This window comes from Protomyctophum parallelum (assembly GCF_964188405.1).
Source record: "Protomyctophum parallelum genome assembly, chromosome: 16".
Lineage (NCBI taxonomy): Eukaryota > Metazoa > Chordata > Actinopteri > Myctophiformes > Myctophidae > Protomyctophum > Protomyctophum parallelum.
Genome location: NC_139711.1, coordinates 7,145,031 through 7,165,916, shown reverse-complemented (window position 1 = coordinate 7,165,916; position 20,886 = coordinate 7,145,031). Strand labels below are relative to the sequence as shown.

At 42.6% G+C, this 20,886-nt stretch overlaps 1 protein-coding gene across 1 annotated transcript; it reads right to left on the bottom strand.

The window, feature by feature from the left end:
• Positions 1 to 798: 798 nt before the first annotated feature.
• sesn4 (sestrin 4) lies at positions 799 to 20,687 on the bottom strand. Its single transcript, XM_083785927.1, has 10 exons — positions 20,536 to 20,687; positions 13,150 to 13,347; positions 11,130 to 11,312; positions 10,104 to 10,340; positions 8,915 to 9,029; positions 8,115 to 8,239; positions 4,536 to 4,702; positions 4,210 to 4,354; positions 3,331 to 3,472; positions 799 to 3,079 (listed from the first exon to the last, which is right to left on the bottom strand). Exons 1-9 carry the CDS (start codon positions 20,599 to 20,601, stop codon positions 3,383 to 3,385), a joined length of 1,326 nt encoding a protein of 441 aa, XP_083642053.1. The 5' UTR covers positions 20,602 to 20,687; the 3' UTR covers positions 799 to 3,079; positions 3,331 to 3,382.
• Positions 20,688 to 20,886: the final 199 nt, after the last annotated feature.

Here is a 20,886-nt window from a genome sequence, read left to right as displayed (position 1 = left end):
TGCTGAAAAGATAAGTGAACTCCAAGGTTCAACAGCTGGTGTTGCCCATTTTGGCAGATGCAGTATGTTCTTGTAATGTTTTCTTGTATCAGTCTCCTACTTTGACTATATAGGAGGAATTTCTGTCCTCTGCAGAACTCCTTCAACTGGGTCTTCAACTGTTCGTGGGCTCTCTTGTGGTGCCTGATTTAAGTCCACCCATACTCCCATAGCATTTATTTTGGATAACACTTATGGCCCCCTAAGTGACAAATCAAAAACAGTTTATGAAAGTGGTGGGCTGTATACCCATTTCTCCTATAGACATTTTGTGGATTTGCATGCATTTTTTGGGCCATCCAACACTTTGTCCATGAACCCTGTACAGATTTAGGTGGCCCCATTGCCCTTCTTCTATCGCCATCCATAGGGCAAAATGTACACTTCAAATATAAAGAAGTTTACAAGATGAACTCTAATGACTTTGGGGGCCCCAATGGCCTTTTCTTGAGCACATCATACAGTGAATATAATAAATATAGAGGGTATTTGCGTGACATCATCATCATACCCGGAAGTAATGCGGGAACGCCTACTGAGTGGCCTTGACAACCCATACATCCAAACAGAAAGGTCCTATCGGATTACATTAAACAATGTTGAACTCACTTTACCACTCGATTGTCCATTCACTGTATGCATGTGCATGCACATACACCCCCCCCCCCCCCCACACACACACACACACACACACAAACAAAAATAGTTTTGAAATTAGGCCCTTTCACAGCCACAACAAACACAAAACAAAACAAAGTATTTGATATAACATCTTTATAGAAAACATGTTTTTCACATTTCCAAAAAAAGAAAACTTTTTTTTTCCTTGTTTTTTTTTCACTTGTTCATTTTTTTTGTTAAGTTTTATTGTCCATTAATTTACGTGGTAAATCTGAACAACTGTAACATCCATCTGTGTCGTAGGCTCTTGCCGAGTCGCTGGGGTTTGTAGGTGATGTCAAACAGAGACAAGCATTTACAGCCTTCAGTCACCATATCACAGGTGTGTTGATCAACACCATAAGGTCTGTACTGTGCTTCCAAACACTTCCCGTCTTTACAGGAAAAAGGACCACCAGTTACTCCATTTTATTCAGTGTGGAGGTTTCCCAGTAACCAAAGCTCTCCAGCGCCACTTCAGTTTGGCCTCAAGGCACCTGCATTAACACCTGTATCAATACCTGCGTTAGCACTTGTAACACTTGTATTAACATCTGCATTAACAGCACTTTTCACTTTAACTGATACACATTAAGCCCAATTTGTACTTCATAGTGTGACGGCGTTGCTTTCCGCCAAGAATGTTCAAGCCATCGCGACACGTTAGCTTTCAAATTAAGTTCTGGTCGGCAAGCAACCGCGTCATACTACGGCGTGCAAATGAAGCTTTACTGTTAAGTCTCTCTCGATCTTGTAGTACTAAACCTAAAAATCATCCACACCTCTAAAGCTACTGGGGGTGCAGCACAAAAGGTTTAGCAGCAAACCCAGATACAAGAGGACAATCATAGTACTCTCCTACAGTTTACAAAAAAGTAAAAAAAGAAAACTAAGATACAAGTTTATAAAATATCTACTTTGCACATTGTACCATGGATCTTTACCTGGTAATTTGCTTTAATACATCTCACCAAATACAAAGTTGACAAAAAGCTTTTTATCATAACTCCATACTGTTGTTGAGTAATCAAGATTCATTAGTGATTGACAACCAGTGCACTTATACTCATGGACACCTTTTTGTGTAAAATACAGAGCAGTGCTAAACCCCTTCAATCCATCCATCTATCCAGTGCATTGCTGCATTTTTTGGGGATGGTTGTCGTCTTTCTAACTTTCACAGGCTAATTTATTCTTTGTCATACGACCCTTTTGACAATTGTCATTTTAGTGTAAAAATAACATTGTCTGTTGATTTTATTTTTGAGCGACACTTGTTGAAAGACTTGTGCAACTAAGTACAAGTTACTTTTAAGATGGAAACTCCTTCATTTCTTTGCCAAAGCACGTCAATATTAAAAACACTTGCTAATGGCTCAGTTTTCCTTCACTGACCCATTTTCTTTTAGCTTATCCATTTCTCTATAGACTGTTGAATGCGTTTTGATTAACAGCCTTGCAAACAATATTTCTCAGCAAAGTTTTTTTTTTGTTGCAATGGCTGAAACCAGGGCATAGCACAGTCCCAATAATTAAGACCTAACTAACACTGCAGGTCCTGAATTAGATTCCAATTGACTAAGAAAAACATTTATGGTTGAAAACTGTAACGGAGTCTGAAAGTTGAAGGACTCAGTCTCACAAGTCTGCTCTGCATCATTCAGTGAACAAGCAAGGCATCAGACCAACATACTGTGGGTCTCAATTTCTACCATTGAGATACGTACATGTACATTGCATTATAAATATATAAAGTTAAAAAAGTGCTTATTAAAAGAAACTATGGGTATGTGATATCCTCCAGCAGTGTCACCTTTGACTTTGTTCTTGACCATCACTTTTGTAAATGTTTCTCCTCTTCGTTCTCCATTCAAACCACCAACAATCACGTAGGATTGTCACAGAACAAAGGATGGCCAGGTCTCTCAACAACATTCATTCAACTTGTAGAAAAAGATGAATATCTTTGTTTCGTTTTAGAGAAGAGCATAGCTGAATACAAAAAGTAGAGTGATAAACCAACAAGGTCTTGGCCACTGGTAACCATCACATTGCTACAATGAAGCACAGTCTGCTTTCATCACAATAATGTTGGAACACAAACAATACCAACAGAAATTAAAATTGCTAGTAATAATTGCACATAACCATTTGGAGAGAAGAGATGTTTGATATGAGGATGTCGCGACGCAAGCCACCCTTCACATAAAATGTAAAGAAGAGATGAGGAGACAAGAGGGGAGCTTTTCATACTGTAAATACAACTGGAGAATGAATCGGAAAAAGGAGCGCATCCGCGAGACGTGGTTGTTTTTTTTTATCCTGAAACGTGTGTCTCTCTCTCCCCCACCCGCCATCTCCATCCTTGTATCTCTTAACCCATTCTGACCGGGCACCCATTTTGGTGTCAGCATCATGTTATGCTTTAGCTATTTTAAAATAGCAGATCTACAAGCTCATATCGCGCCACCGAGTGGCGCGATACGAGCTTGTAGGTCTGCTATTTTTGAAAAATCGAAGAGCGACTGACATTTTTTGAATCTGATCTCAGGTCAGAATGGGTTCATCAGACCAGTGTGTCCCCGGCGGAAACCTCGTATGAATCTGATCTCAGGTCAGAATGGGTTAACCTGGTCTCTCCGTACGTACCGCTGGGCAGTTGGACTTTGGGTGTGTCTGGGAACTAGGCGATCATGTATTGAGTGATGGCTCTCAGCGCGTACAGGAGCTCAGCCTGCAGACGAGCCTCCATGATCAGTAAGTTCACATGTATCTGTGGGAGACACCAGGGGAGCTGATTTAGAATCAGTTAGCATCGGGTTTAGCAGCGTGTGTCAGTCGTCACATTTACAGAGCATACTGCAAACAAATCCAATACAACTCACTACTCTCAAGTATCCACGCTTCCATTTACTCCGGCCAACAATGTACCTCCATGTTTATTTCACTTTATTCACAGACTTCAGACTTGTGAATGACACCGGTAGGTTTAGAAGAAGCAAAAGTGAAACATGAAAGAAATAGCAGGTACTCTAACAGTACACCTGCACAGCATTTCAACAGTTCTTATCTAGAGAGACGAAGAAGTTCTTCTATCAGCGGTACTTTGTTTAAATATTTTTTCTCATCGTTTTGCTCTGCATGTGGCAGTCTCTAAAGTTGAATTCAGTCTATTCTCATAGCATGACATTGCATATTTTTAACGTGGTGTTGAAATGTTGTTTGACTAATTATAAGTTAGTCTTAATAGCACATGATTTACCACCTATATATTATTGTTTTTGCTTTGTTGCTATAATGCAGATTCTCTTGCTAAATAACAACGACAGTAAGTCACTGTAAATGATGTGGTCTTGTTCTCCAATTCACAATTGTTCTCAGCACTCAGTTGACCAGGGTCCATGGCACAAACTCACTCCTTGCACTTTGTAAATCGCTCGGGATAAGACAGCGTCTGCTAAATGCATAAATTGTAAAAATGGCAGCAGACGATCAATAAGGGTTACTGACCCGTTCTGATGGTTTGAGTGGGGTCCAGGGCAGAGGGTAGACTGGAGTCCTGGTGACATCTGGGAAACACGCTACAGCCTTGATGTAGAGTTTTAGATCCCTCTCCAACAGCTGGTTCACCTCCCCATAGTCATAGTCATCGTAACTATAAACACACAGTATGCACAAATTAACAAATTATATATTTCTGAAGAATCCACTTATACAAATCATATATTCCTGATGTAACCAGATATACAAATCAATATATCCCTGATGAATGTACAGTTATGCAAATCAAATATTCCAGATGAATATATACAGTTTTACACTTCAAATGGACTCACCGTATCCCTAGCACACAGTGAATGTAATTCCATATGGCTCTCTTCAGGTCTGGACTGTGGACGGATGGGAGACCGGTGACGCTCCTGAACCGATCGTCTAGGAGATGTCCAATGTCCGAGTACAACCTGTTGACCAGCGAGAAGCCGTGGTCCTCCCACGAATAGTCCTGTTAAAAATACAACACAAACTTAACTTCAAACAAACCTTCAAACCTAACCTTACCAACAAAAATATCCCTTTAGGGCCTTGGTTCTACAACATTTTAATTTCAAGGAATTAAAACTCTGAGAGTGAACCAAATGTCCATTTGCACAATCTCAGACCCACAGGCGCCCAGTTGGAACCCCCTCAAGTAACCCTCAGGGCCCACTTTGAGAACCACTGCTATAGGGTGACTCAATTAACACAATATAGTCACTTAAAAACTTCCCTGAGATTATGAACATTAAGAGTTCTCAATGGGCCTGAAAATGGGCCCAGCCCGAAAAAGTTGTGTCGGGTTCTGGCAGAATTTGAGAACTCTAATGGACATATACCCCTGAAGAGAAGATTTGGACAGCATTAAAAGGCCAGTCAGGCTAGTCAAGTAGTTAACTAACCTGACTGATGAATTGAATACAGGACCACAATTGAAACAAGCCCTCAGGGCTTTTTGTGTCATGTTTTTTAGCAATATTGTATAATTGTACCTTTTGCAAACTGTTAATAAAGTATTCAATGAATCAATCAAACCATTTTGCTAAGCAAACAGGATTACAACCAGAAACACGTTACTCTCCAAGGACTATACATGCACAGGGATTTGAACAATAAACACAACTTATTAGATAACACAAAAAATTAAAACTGAAAACATGCAACTAAAATGTAATTACATTTACCACGAATATGCACTTTAAGCTCCAATCCCCTTTGGGGAACATTCCATAACATACAGTTCAAGAGGAAATAAGATAAAGCTTGGGTGATCTCGGAGCGTCATTTTAAATTTTCTTGGGTAGAACTAATATAGTCTGCCATCAATCATATCTAAATCATGGGGGGAAAATCTCTTGTAACAGTATACTGTATGTATTTAGATGGGAATTAAGTGTTTCTGATGTTTGACTATGTGCAGCTAGGTTGGCAGACATGAATGGATAAGTATCATAACACATGCATTCAAAAAGGTCTGCACTGGGAGACGAGGGTTGAAGTTGAGGGTTGGAGTTGATGTTTAATGAACCATACAAATGTTATGTTATTGTAAATTATCTTCAATAAAACCACTAAGACTATATTTAGTCAATCCGAGTCCCCCAGTTCCAGTTTTCACTTTACACTAAATACAGCTGATCTAGACGCTCAGAACACTTTGCAATGGTATGTGCATGGAGAAGTTGGAGAACTGCTATTTTTTCTGAATCTTCACCCCAGAATAGGGATGCTATGGTTAAAGTTGTTCATTTACATAGATAGACCTAGCACAGTATTCAACAGTGATGTTGACATAGCATAGCCAATGTCAACTTGTAGTTATAGATAGCCCCTCAAATCCTTGGAGAACAAAATTGAGGTATAATCAAAACAAATACACAGACACTTAAAAGGTATTGTATGTAATGCAGGCTGAGTCCGACATTAACATGTCTGTCCCATTCATAAACACAGTATATTGTGAGAGCTGTCTCTCAACTACTTCCGGGAGAATACATTATTTTGGGGGCAGGGCTTGACATTAACTTTTTTAGGCACTTGTCCTTCGAACAATTAATTTCCCATACACTTGTCCGGACACAAACGTCACTTGCCCGGAGCACAAGCACACACAAATACATTTTAAATTAACCAACTGTAAGTTGGTTTTGGGGAATACATGTTTGAACTTTGAATATTAGTTGAAAATAAGTTAATAGCCCCAGAATGTCTGTGATCTAATATACATTTCATGTCTTCCAAATACACAGCCATAGATTGTTTCTATGCATGGTTAGCAGACCGACCTCGTCGGCATTTAAACTTGTATCACTGCGTGTGCACACACCCAATAATTCATTCCTAAGGCTTGGAGTCGTTTTGGAGACTAGTTTCGTGTTCATTTGAAAGTTCTGGCAGAAAACGTATATTTAGTAAAATATTGACGACATTCTCTCTGGCGAGGGGCCCGGAATGAGTGCAAGACTGAACATATCAAACCTTAAGCACAAATGTATGGAGCACACAAAATAGGTGGTGTGATCAGTTACCACCTGTCAATTGTGTGTCCCATACGTTCAACTGTTCCCTCATATTTTCTGTCCAGGTTTTCCTCGTGTAATGATCCATAGTGTCCTTTCGTGGCTGTTTACATTCGAGGGTCGCCGGTCCTCTCGAACGTAACAGTTTAACGTCATGCCCACTAGGACATAAAAGTAAACGTGGCGATATTTTACATAAAACACGTTTTCTGCCAGAACTTTCAAATGGATATGAAACTAGAACACAATATCTGCAACTCCAAGTCTTAGGAATTAATTAATTAATGCAGTGCTACAAGTTTAAATGCAGACATGGTCAGTCTGCTAACCATGTGTGGATAGGACCAATCTATTGCTGTGTATAGAGGGTATGCGCATGCTTAAAGTGAATGGCACATCGAGTGGCAAAGCAACAGGCAATGTGAGTTTAACATTATTTAAAGTCGTTTAATGCAGTCAGATAGGACTTTTCTGTTTGGATGTATGGGCTGTCAAGGCCAGATGTAGTTTTTTGCCACTCAGTAGGCATTCCTGCATAACTTCCGGGTTTGATGATGATGTCACACGCATACCCTCTATTTGGAATACATGAAATGTATGTAAGATCACCACAGACATTCTAGGGCTATTACCAATATTGGAATGGTGATTATTTGGAAAGCCAGACATAGAAAAACACAGAAAAAGTGAAACCAAGAGTCGCTTATCCGGAGAGCGCCCTAGATGAGCAGATACGAGGCATTCTTTCTGCCGCGCTAACAGCTAGGTGAACGGTAAGCTAATATGACTGAAGAGCGAAGCGTACGGTGGCCAAGAGTCCGACTGAAAAATGATTGAGGATGCGCTTATTGAGGATGCGCTAAGACGTCCTATGGATGCGTCGATTTGTTTCAGTATTCATTTATGATATATTTTCTCTGATATTAAGGTTATTTTTGCAGTCAAGATTGTATTGGGGGTGGGGAGGGGGGGGGGGCGAGGGACGCGAGACAGCCAAAAACGTTGAGAACCCCTGGTCTAGAGGGGCGGGTCGCGGCTGAGATTTGCACACGCCGATCTGTCCGTCAGCCCCCGGTCCCTCCTCTCCTCCCCTTAGTGCAGCACTACGTCACATCGAGCAACGCCCACCCGGGAAGGGTTGACTCCCACTTCTAGACCAGAGCGGCCAATGCGTTTTACCCCAGGCTTTTATTTTTCGCGCCGACGAGAATGAAAGCCTGGGTACAGAGGCTAATTATCGCTCGACACCGCCGCATGACAAAGTATGCTGTGGGCTCAATGTTTCGTAACACAACAACATGTTAGTGACCGGAGCACCTGTTGTGAACGGGCTGGTGTCAGATTCTCTTCGACTGTCCTCACCTGAACCCTGAACACTTGGAAGTGGTCGTCCTCTCGGCGGGCGATCTCCTGGTAGTAGAAGTCAGGGTCCGAGATGAAACGAGAGGAGTCTGCGCAGTATAGCACCTCCTCTTCCTCCTCCGTGTCTGACGGGACGGGACGGGGATGGAGGAGCAAGTCAGTAAATATACACATGACGCATGATTATCCGTTCAGCTTTCATGTGAAGTTTAACTGCTGCTACTGGATAGCACAACACACGGGTTAACTGCTGTATAGAGTGGATACACCTGTGGGCGAGTGAGTGTGCGTTCTATTATTAATAAGTCATCCACAGGCCCAGGCCGTAGCGTAACGGTCTGGGCACCGGACTGGTGATCCAGTCGCGGTGTGCTGCGGGTTCGGACCCGACACGGCCTTTACCGCATGTCATCCCCCCATCTCTCTCCCGTTTCCTGTCAGCCTACTTTCTATCCCTTAAAAAATCAATAAAGGCGTAAGCCGCAAAAAAATATCTTAAAAAATAATAATAAGTCATCCACAAAAATAGAGGGACAGCCTTGGTTAAGATTTATTTTAAAATATTTCCGCGTTATCTTTGATAGTGACAGTGACACAACGAGCTGTGTGAAGAACTACAGCCTTATATTTGGCATGCGCTCTTACCAGGTGAGCCACCGGGGCGACCCGGGTTACAGATTTTGAGGTTACGTTTATGTTGGGCCAGTGGCCAAGTAAAAATGTAATGAAAAATTGCCTTTGAAGTCCCCACAAAGATAACAGAAATGTGTCAGTATCTCAAGTAGGTCAATAATGGCTACCTGTTTGCTGGAGTGTGTGAACCAGAAGGAGGCGCTCCTCTCGTTTCTCCTTCTCCTCCTGTGATCTGTGGATCCTTTCTTTGAGACCCACCATGTCGCAGCTGGAGTCCAGAGACTGTGGGGACAACAAGCACACGGTCACCACCTCACCCCTGGGAATCTTCATGCACACACACACACACACAAGATGCCAGACAGAATTTGAACTATGAACACCACGCATAACGCCGCTCAACGGTCTGTTATTCATTCTTGAATTTTCTAAACAATCTTAACTTTTATTTATTTATTATTTATAGTACATAGTGCCCCTCCACACACACACACACACACACACACACACACACACACACACACACACACACACACACACACACACACACACACACACACACACACACACACACACACACACACACACACACACACACAGCTATGTCAATGGGTCTAATGCCTTAGGTAGGCGATGAGATGAGACGAGATATACTTTATTAATCCCAGAGGGGAAATTTAAGCGTTACAACAGCATAATGTGACACATAAAAAGCTAAAACTACTGGACAGACAGAAGAACACAAAACAGACACAAACACAAATGGACATAATCACACAAGACCAGGACCACCAAGGACCACATGCCATTTGGGGGCAGGCAGTTCTTATGCATTCGCATTTGCCGAGCACCTGCGTTTTGTGGTCGTCAGTTATTTCACCATGTGTTGCTAAATTACAGCCAGACCTGTGTAATATTTTCTTTCCACGTCTGGAACAGACTCAGCATATTTCATGCAAACAGCATCCACAGAAAATGCAAAAAGGGATCTGCATCTCTTGTCCTAAAATCCTACTATAAATGCACCACGTCTCCATGTGTGTGTCTGCGTGAGTGTGTGTGTGTGTGTGTGTACGGTTGTAATGCACGTAACTCGAGAACTTGTTATGCAGACGTTGTGACTGTGAAAATATTGAAGGGGCTAGGGCCCGCACACCAGTTTTACAGATTTACTTAATTTTCGGACAACGTTTCAATCTCACAAGATCTTCATCGGGTCAAGTAAATCCTTTGCCTGAAACTGGTGTGTGGGCCCCATCTCCATCAATAATTCAATGTTATGCCTTATTGGCACAGCACCCACCGTCGATGTGCGTGTAAATAGGTATGCTCACGAGTGTGTGAAAAAAAGTTTACCCGTCGTCTGGTGAAGTGTTCGGAGGCGGACAGGTTGGGGGTGTTGCCGTTGGCAGCGTCAGATGGGCAGTAGCTGGGCGGGGGTGTCCCATTGGGTGTTTTGGGGATCGGGACGGCCTCCGTGTCCGTTCCACAGCCAAACACGAAGCCGCATAGAGCGTGACAGTGTGCCAGCAGAACCACAGCTTGGACCAACTCAGCCAGCGACCAGCACTGCTCTCCTGTCTTCAACAGAGTCTGGAGGAGACAAAACACCACACAATGTGGTTCACACACACATTGTGGACACATGTCTGACCTGCGGGTCAGATAACTGATATCAGATGTTGACACTTATGGGACCTCTGGAACTGATACCGATTCTAATATTAGTTTGGGTAACATGAGTCATGACTGCATTACTTTGGAAAAGAATAATACACCCGTTTCCAGCATGTATTGTGCCTAGTCATCTGGCCGATTTTTTGATTCTAGACAGAATTAATCCCTTATGTTTCCCTGTATGAACAGTTATTATACGCAGGTCAAACAATACTAACAAATCTTCAGTTTAGCCATTATATCAACTTTAGACACACCATGCACACGCACCGATACAAACTGTCACACAGGCCAATATCTCCAGAGGAGCCCAACACAAAATGACAAGAAAGGTTGCCACTGCCCGGCTGTATAAAAGGGAACCTTGGAAAGGAATTTGAGAAACTACATAACCTCTTTGATCCAATGAGAGTAAGTGGGAACATGGGAGGAATGTTTTTTCCATTTGAAAAGTATCAGTCGTCTGGCCAATAGAAGGCCAAGACATTACCTTTGATATTACTTAGTGAGCAGTGACACATCCGGCAGTAAAACACCAAAATAAACCAGATTTCTTCTTCAAAAACAAACAAAAAAAGGGTCGGCATCGGACCCAAATAACTGGCATTGGTCGGGCACTAATCCCCAGTATGCGTCAAGCTCTCAGGGTGTTCTGTGTGTGTGTGCGCTTGTGTGCGTGTGCTAGTGACCGTCGTGGTTGCATACCTGGATGTGTGAGCAGGCAGTCAGCCAGGGCTGGTGAGCCAGGACCTTGTTGATGTGGTTGAGGTGGCGAAGGCGTGGGGGCACTGCATCCAGACCCTGCAACCACTGAGCATCCCCGCCGACCCGCAGGAACTGGGCTGAGTGGAGAGCCACCAGATAGCTACAGTGGTGCCTCGCCGCGGCCTGCGGAGCAGAAGAGAAGGGGAGGTTGAGAAACACCATTCATTCCATACAGGCGGTCAAAGTCCAAGTCCTTGAAAACAGTTTGGCTTCCCTGTGGATCTCTGATGTCATCATGCATGACATGTTTGTCATTTTATGACATAAGGAGTACTATGACTGATAGTATACTATCAGTGCTCTCTCTACACATTTTGGGCAAAGTTTCAGCCCAATCCATACCCCATTGACTTCCAGTATAAAAACATGAGTTTTTTTAAGTTAACCCATTCTGACTTGAGATCAGATTCTAAAGATATCTTCTACATCCTGACAGTTTTCTGAAAAAGCTATGTTTCTATGTCAGTCGTTCTTCGATAAAAAAAATAGCAGACCTACAAGCTCATAGCGCGCCACTCGGTGGCGCGCTATGAGCTTGTAGATTTTAGCTATTTTTCAATAGCTAAAGCATAACATAATGCTAACACCAAAAGGGGTTCCCACCCAAAATGGGTTAATATTTCAAAAAGGTATCAAATAAATAAATAATAAATATAGTGTGTATGAAAGTTACACCAATGCTGTCAGCATGTTCAACCTATGTTATTGTTACCATGGAAGATACACCAGCTCAGTGGCCTTGTGGTAGAATGTCCACACTGAAATTGGGAGGTCAGGGTTTTTGGCTCTCAAGGGTTGGATAGGGGTTAAGTCCCTTTGACATACTCCAGGGGGTGTACTTATACATCATCCCGACTCACACAGAAACAGACTGATGGGCCACATGGCTTGGGAACAGTTGGTTCCCAGGGCTACTTATTTACTTATCGATGAAGATGGCAACAGCAGATGCAACAATCATCGTCACCCACTGCCATACCCAAAAGATACTGCGTTTGTTCAAATTTGTTGAAGTGAGGAGGAATTCTTATGGGTTGAAATTACGTCTTTCTCTGCCATTAGGGAATGAAATCTCTGCATTCTCAAATTTAACCAAATATTTCAGACAAAACTGCATTTATGTTTATTTGAACACTTTCATCTGTAAGACATACAGATTAGAATAAACTTTATAAAACTAAGAGAGAAAACCATTTGCATTTTATACAGTCCTGACAATGCCATGAGTTTGGTACTTTTGCTCAGCCGCTAGGAGGATCCATGCTATAAAAACAGAATATAACAATAATACCCGCTATTTAGGAGGACATACATCTGTGACACTGGATCTTTAAAAGGACCACTTCACCACTTTTCAACCTATCTTCATATAATTGGTCCTCACTAATGCCACAATTTCTTTCTACTCAGTCTGTGTCTCATAGGAGGGCTGTGGGCAGTTCAGGAACCGTCCACCAGTGACATCATCATTAGGCAGATTCTTTTTTAGACTTTTTTTTAAAATATACTGTATATTTAGATTTTTAATATTGTAAGAACGATGGCTTCCATTATCGCATTGAAACTTTTCAGTAATAGATAGCCTGCCGTTTCTATTAGCTTGGATTCCCCGTCGATGATGTCACTGGTGGGCAGGTTTCTGAACTGCCCACAGCCCTCCTAAGAGACACAGACCGAGTAGAAGAAATGTGTGGCATTTTATCATGAGCATTAGTGAGGACCAATATGAAGGTAGGTTGAAAAGTAGGTCCTTTAGGTATATTTAAAATGAGAAAATTACAATTGAATATATTAAGACATTTACTCAAAAGGCTTTCTAATGGGTAATGGCTGACTTTCTCTTTTTACCAGGGCCATTTGATAAGAAGGAGATACTATTTCTATACTCATTTCCCACCGATGCTTACGATAAGTTCACTATATTCACGCATGCAGAGCGGCTGGCAGGCGTACTACTGACCATGATAGCGATGTAGTGTCTGTAGGGCAGAGGCAGGGGGCCGTCCATGTGCAGAATGTAGTGCTGTGTGCGTAGGAAGCTCTCCAAGTACCGGGGATGAGAAGCCATCTGCTGAGACACGGCGTCCACGCTGCCCCTGCTCACCATGGCCTTCATGTACAACAGAGACGCTCTGTCCTTCTCACCGTTCACCATCACCTACACACACACACACAACTTTGGTTACTGATAAGAGATAAATCAGCGTTCACCTCAGCGTTCATTCAGATTATGTATAAATTCAGGGCATTTGAAACAGTGTTGTCTTACACACTTGGGATACTCCTGCCGATTCTGACAGTGTGAGAAAAGTGATACCATTGTATTCCTTCTATGATGCTTTTGCATTATGTATTGCTTGGGTATTGTTATGTGTAAAATGTAAAAGAAGATGTGTCAGTGTGAAATATATATGATATCAGATATACTGTACGATTAGAACTTAGGTTGTGTCGTTTGTATGAATGAATATGAAGTCATACTCCCCCTGTTACAGGAGATCAACAGAGCATAAAGTATGTGACAAATATATGACGAATGCACAATGTATAACAAAACTGAACACATTTTGCAGTCAAAGGAGTTTAGGCCCTGAAGTGCGCCTACCACTGGTGGGTAGAGTGGAACGCACGCACGCGCACGCACAGTAGTGTTGGATACCTTAAAAACAACTGCGGAGGAGAGAACAGTCTGCAGTGATGTTGTAAAAACATTCCTCCTGTTATGGTGTTTCTCTACAGAAAGCCAACAAGGACATGCATAGAGGATACAGAGAGGTCACACTGCTGCTCAAACAACAAACTCTATGGATAAGAAGCTGGATTAATGATAGACTAGTGGTGTGCTCGTTCAGCACATGTGTAGGTGTTTGGAATGCGTGCCCGAATTAAGCGGTCTGGTTCTGGATAATCGCTGATCTGATCAACTTGACACTCGAGACGGCACAGCCTTGGTTCCTCAGCAATAAACCCACCAAGTGTGAAAGAGGATCGGATGGATGGTCCTCAAGATATGTGAAGGAGAGGCACAATACATACACACTGCACATACATAAATGTAGCAGTATGTACTGTATAGTGTATGCATGATGCAACACAATATCATCAGAAGAAAAATACCCAGTTCTTCATTTGAAAAGGGGATTCACAATAATGAGGAAGCGAGCATTGGTAGAACAAGAAGGGACTGATGGACAGACAGACGGACAGACAGAGCTGAGGAGGCCTTCCAGAGGGCAGCGCTCTCCTCAGTAGCAGTTCTGGACCAGACCAAACACACAAACACAGCAGCGTCCTGGTCGCCAAGAGAAACACACCCATGCAGAGAAGGAAGCTGGCCTGCTCTCAGGACCCAGAGCCATCTACTGTAGCATAAGGCCTCGCTCATACAATGGTCTCTCTAGCAGACGGTGGGAGCTTCGCCCTGTATGTGAAACCCGAGTGCAGAGCCCAAAGCCAAGTTAGTTCCCTGCAGCCTGAGGGAGCCACACTGGCATTTGCAGTGTGGACGGACGTGCCGTTTCCCCTTTAACAGCTCGTCCCATTATCTAGGCGTATTGGGGGGGGGGGGGGGGGGGTTCTCGTATCACAATCACTTCGACGCATGTCAGAGACCACAGGGGGGGGGGGGGGGGGGGGAAGGGGGGCTGCCAGGCTAGTGAACGGTGAAGCTTGTTACTTAATTTTAAGGTCATGGCAGCTATCTGGCATTCGGCACCATGTTATGTTTATATGACTGGTAGCTCCATGTGGTATTTCACTTCTCTCTGCAGTGATTGAAACGTACCCCCTCTCTCTGCAGTGGTTGAAACTCAGTAACGTACGTACTTACCCCCTATTCCTACAGGTCCGTTGAGGGGGCCCGGACCTGTAGGAGGCACCACCTCCCGACCTATAAACAAACAGCAGGCAGCCCCCAGACTGAAGGGATATGTACACACATTAACCACTTAAGCTACAATATATTTTATCATACAACAAAGGACGAAAATTGCAGCTCTACAAACTCACAGCGTGTCCCATTGTGAGTGACCTTGTAGATCGGCTACCTTGCTAAATGTTTAACAGATTTTCTGTTACAACAGAAAATCTAAAATACGGACGGCAATATTAATGTGGTATATAATAACTATCGTCTCCCCATCTGTTGCTTGGGTTTATTGTTATTACAGTCCCACTGTCACAGTAGATCAAATAGAACAGAGGAGGATTGAAATGGGGTTGTGAAATGCATTGGAGTAAAAAAAAAACATGTTGAGACATAGACCCTGACCCACTTTTGTGTCGACAAGTGAACATGGGAACCATTCCGCCATGGGCCAGTGGCACACAGGTGTCTGTCAGTCAACATCTACAGTCGAGACAAAAGCTTTCACCAGCACGTATCTACTGTTCAATGATGATGTCAATTATCATAATGTAGCATGTAGGTTACTGGCCTCAGATGATCTTGGTATGAGAATACAGAATTAAAATTATAGCTAGATATTAGCGTTGGTTGATATATCCGACATTATTTGCCTTTTTTGACACTATCGGTATCTGCAATTATGCAGCCGATCTGTCCACCTGTTGTTCCCATTTTAAGTTTTCAAATGTTTCCAAAAAAGCATATCCAGACACAAACATATAACGTGTCACTCACAGCGTGACGCATTGTAAGCTTGTAGATTGCCTATTTTAGAATTTTTACTTTAAGCAAATCTATGTTTTTCAGATTGAATAGAAATACAAAACTCGGTCATCGGTCAGGCTCTACTCTCAACATCCATCAACACAACACACAGGAATGAGAGACAATCGCAGATCCAACAAACACGTTTGTGTTCTTTGTTGAGCAGCCAGTTTGTCCACTTCATTTAATGTGTTTGCTTTATTGAGATAGAGTTATGAAAGCTGAGAAGACAGTGCTGTAGGAAGACACAGCAGAGATTACCCTTATGGGATTTGACCCTAGTCCAGTGGGGATATTAACCACTGCACAACTACAAACAGGGAAATAATACACTCCTCTTGTTTATAACATCAGATTTCAGTAGGACTGGATAATAACTGCATGGCACACCCATTTTGTTTCCGACCTCAAAACACAGCCAGGCAAAACATCTGTAAAGGCAGACGCTCGCTCGCTATTTAACTCATGAATTAGACCATGTCATCAGTCTTGCAACATTAAGTAAAGCTCCAATAATAACTAAGCTATAAGAGGGGCTATATTACACCTACTGATTTGAGGCAGGGGTGGGGTGCAGCGCAGTACCAACTTCTGACCACCTAACAATGACATGGACAGAATGTGTCTCCGATGTGTCTGCAACAAGTCACAAAGAAACAGGAAGTACAGTTTATGTCACAGCAGGAAGTGACACATCGTACAGTCTGCACTAAATCTGCTGACGCACAACAAAACATCACCTCTATATCAGGAGGACTTACAAGATTAACTCTGATTAATCTGACCTGAGAATGCTGTGGTTAGTAGAAAGTACCACTCAGTTTTTCTCTAGTCTAAAGCATTTAAACTAAAAAACAAGTATCATTGCTGTTACAGTCCAGTGAAGTATCATAGCTCAGACACGGAAACAATTGTATGGCACCACAGAAATAGAATAGCCCACCTTGTGAAAATTGCAATTTTTCATACAAAATAATCAATAGTTGTGTCAACTTGTGGGTAATAAACAAGTGAGGAGTGAGTCAGTCAGCCTGTTGAGCTGCGTCAACGCTGCATCCACATACCGGTACCCACCAACCTCACTGTATTTCCACCACCGTACAAGCCATATACAACTTCAGCTAGTTGACATAATGTACTATAGTCCACTAGTACCACTACCTACTCTTGAATATCTCAGATGTATAGGCTTTTATATAGGGAGATAAAGTGAAATAATGGGACCATTATGTTGTATTACATATCATTGTGTATATTTCATGATCGTATTTATTACTCATGTGCACTGCAAACAGGCCGAGTCTCACACAAAGCCTGAAAGCCATACTGTATGTCTAGCTGAATATAAGTCATATAACTTACGATTATTTATTATTTAGGACAGGTGCAGATGGTTTGATATTCATAAAACACAAACTCTCTCAGGAGAGGTCATTTGTTTATTGATGGAGCCAGAGGACCAAGGCAGGAATGAAATGCAAAACAACGATGACATCACTTAAAGGAAAAAGAGAAACACAGGAACAAAGACAGGCTTTTGCTAACAGGCTCAGAACAACAACAGAACCAGCAGCACCACTCGCAAAGGAATATCAACGCAGGAGAGCATGACCTAGGCAGAACAAAGAAGAGGAAAAATGATGCCAGCAGTCTTCCAAGGGTAAATGTGTCAGTGGGAGGAGGGACAAGAAGAAGAGAGAGCAGGGGGCTGCAGATACAGGAGAAGGATATTCAATCTGCATTCCAACTGCAGGCTGAACAGGGGGTCCGTCCTTATCGTTACACCGGTTGTCCTGACAGCCTCAACCAACTCATCCGTCCGTCCGTCCGTCCGTCCATCCCCCCGTCCCCCCCACCGGAAATGCAAGCAGAAGCCAGCCCTGTTTTTGGCTCTGCAACCTGAACTCAGAGAGTAGCGCAAAACAACCAGCTGCAGCCCAGAGCGAGAGAGAGAAAGAGAGAGAGAGGGGAGGGGAGCTGCTGGGTAGGACAGCAGCAGACACAACCAAGACAAACAAACCACCAGTCTACATGAAGAAACACAGGCAAAAGCAGTGACTGAACCACTCAGAGAACGAGTGAGCATGGCAAGCAGGTAGAACAAAGAGATGCAGTGTGGTAGTCGTAGAGAACCATGTTGATGCGTTAGAATAACGCCATTTATAACATCTCTCCCTCAGGAAAAGGGAGGTTATACTATTGTCTACTGTTTAAAAATGCATGTCTAGCATCTGTGAATTCAGCATTTTTGTCAAGCTAAAAAGGCCTTAGAGAAACTCAAGTTTAGATGAGTTAGAAACAGCCAGGGTCTGGCTAGCAGGCTCTCTAATCTGTATGCCCATGTTTTCAGAGCATAGAGGCTAACATTAAACCCCAGTAATCCCCAGGTACAGGAAGTAGACTAATTAAATGTCTGTGTTCATGGTCTGAGCTAGCCCCTTTCGGGACCCTACGTAAAACTTTTTTGATATTTTGTTTAGTTTTACGTTGGGTCCCTGCTCGCTAGTGTATTTTCGTATGGAAATTCCTAAATGCGGATGTGGAGATTCTCTCTAAAATAGGACCCGCGGCATGTGACGCCATTATTTTCCTTGAGTTATTCTGAATTCGGTAACTTTAAGTAGCTATACATCCCGGTGCGAATATCTCCTGTGGCGCGGAAGCCGTTAAGTATTTTTAATCTTTGTTTGACCGATTTGGTCGCTTTATTTCTTCTTGTTTGTTTACCGTTTATTGTACCGCCTCCCGGTGTGCGGTTGGCTTGTGAGGCTACGTCCCTGCCTCTGATCTGCTGTGTCATAGCTATAGCGCCACTAGCTAGCCAGATAGGCGGTACAATGAGGTGTCAATAAACAAGAAGAATCCAAGCTTCCAAATCGGGCAAACATATATTAAAAATACTTAACGGCTTCCGCGCCACAGGAGATATTCGCACCGGGATGTATAGCTACTTAAAGTTACCGAATTCAGAATAACTCAAGGAAAATAATGGCGTCACATGCCGCGGGGAGGCGTTTTAACATGTAAACATGAGCCAGTAAATGTTTTAATCAGGTGGCATGGACGACGTGGAACAGGACCCAATGCACTGGGTCGAACAAATGTCAGAAACTTCAGTAGCATTTGGGTTCTGCTTGGAGGGCTAGGTCTGAGCCATTACACCAGGCATTATCATACCACAACATGACAATTAGGGGGACAGTTAACTCAGCTCAACTATCTCACAGAGTTACCCGGATGTGATCGGTGACATTGCTGTGCAGCCTCTACACATGCCATTCAAGAAGAATGGCAAACAATGACTGTCTATCCCCTCAGAAATGCACAGTGGGCATGACAACAGCAGTCAGAAGATCTGAATTCCTCCCTGCTCACATTCCTCCCTCTGTTCTATCTCCTTCTAGATGCTGAGCTGCAGGCAGCAAACATGCCTTTGATTGCACTTTGAAAGGCGCCCCCTCACTGCTGCAGAAAGAAAGGCAGCAGAGAAGAGAAAAACAACTTTGATTGGCAGTCGAGTGCAGCCAACATAACAGCACAATAAAGTCGCTTGCATGTAAAGAAGGAAACGGGGGGAATAAACACGTTCCTAATCGGACTGGGTATCAAAACGTTGATCTCTCTGTATCCTTTTCAACGAGATATTACAAAAATGACACGATCTGATGTCAAAGACAAAAGAAAATCTACTGCATTACTTGAGTCACATACACACAGGGACACAGTGCTTGAGCAAATTTTAAGATGATGTCATCGTCACTTCTCTTAATTTGCGAACACTGCAAATCAATTCATATGAAATGTCGACACATTTCACGAGATAATTTGTCATTACAGCACAATAGACTGGGGTAAATCGAATTACCCAAAGCCAAGTATGCATGTATTGTATCCATATCCAACTGTGTTAGCAACCCTGGCTTACAACACATGCATTGCACCGATACATTTTTATGAATTTTGCTGGAGGAAAGCGCATCTTTTATCTGGTTAACAGTTAACCTTATTTTAACTATAATGTGGCGAGCTACACATGGGGGGGAACGAGTCAATTGTTCTAGCTTTAAAGTAAGGTTGGTCACTTTCCATCAATTAATGCATTTTCAATTATGTGTATATTTATCCATGCATATTAACGCCTTTGTTTATTGTAAGTAACGTGTGTTTTATAGCTTTTTTGTCTGTTACGTTAAGTTATAGGACAACCAGAAGTTTGCGCCGCCTTATAATTGTTAGCCATTGTAAAATATAACGTTTGTAGCAAAGGAGGAAAAGTTGAATAATGAATACAAATTCCCTCGCTCTTCACATTCACACTGTTTGTGTTTGTTTGTTAAGGAACGAGGCAGTGACAGAAATATACATACATTTAAAAGGGTTAAAGGTCCATTAAACAATATATATATATATATTTTTTTTGATAGATTAAAAAGATTGGAGACAGGAGTAACATTACGTAGGTTTTTCCTACAGCGAGGTATATGAAGCATACTGGATTTGTGAACGCGTTATTTATTTTAGAAGGGTTAAGGTGCAAAGAAGACAACATTCCCCACAAATGAATGAATGTCAGTTTCTTGTCTCAGGGGTTGAAGCTAGTTAGCCCGTTAGCAATAGTTGTTAATAGACTAACTTTAATCGAGTTAAACAGCCATTAAAACAGTGATGTTTTACCTGCTTTTGGACTCGCTGGCATTGGGTTCTGAGGGAATAATCCATTTTATTTGTACAGATGATCATTTTTTAAATCAAAAGCTGTTGCTGCTACATGGATGCAGTCTTTTTTCTATCTTGGTGGCTCTTCCAAGCTGCTAACAAAGCTCAGACCCTCTCCAACTGTGGAGCTCAGAGCTCCAGAGGAAAAGAAAAGGTAAGGAGTACATAGTCCGGAAGGATGGGAACGCTGTGATTGGCTGGTTGGTTGTCAGATATACAACGTCGTCCAATGTCGTCTAATATCCAACTTTCTCTGACAACCAACAGCCTATGACAAAGTGACTGTCCCTCCAGGCTATGGGTTGCGTG

Bases quoted from the DNA above. Each gene is read 5' to 3' on its own strand.
- sesn4 (XM_083785927.1), bottom strand. From the start codon at position 20,601: ATGATCATCTGTACAAATAAAATGGATTATTCCCTCAGAACCCAATGC. The intron at 11,313-13,149 runs GTCAGTAGTACG...TCTGCTCCGCAG, and splicing joins GACACTACATCGCTATCATG to GCCGCGGCGAGGCACCACTG. The intron at 3,473-4,209 runs GTCAGTAACCCT...TGTCTCCCACAG, and splicing joins CACTCAAACCATCAGAACGG to ATACATGTGAACTTACTGAT.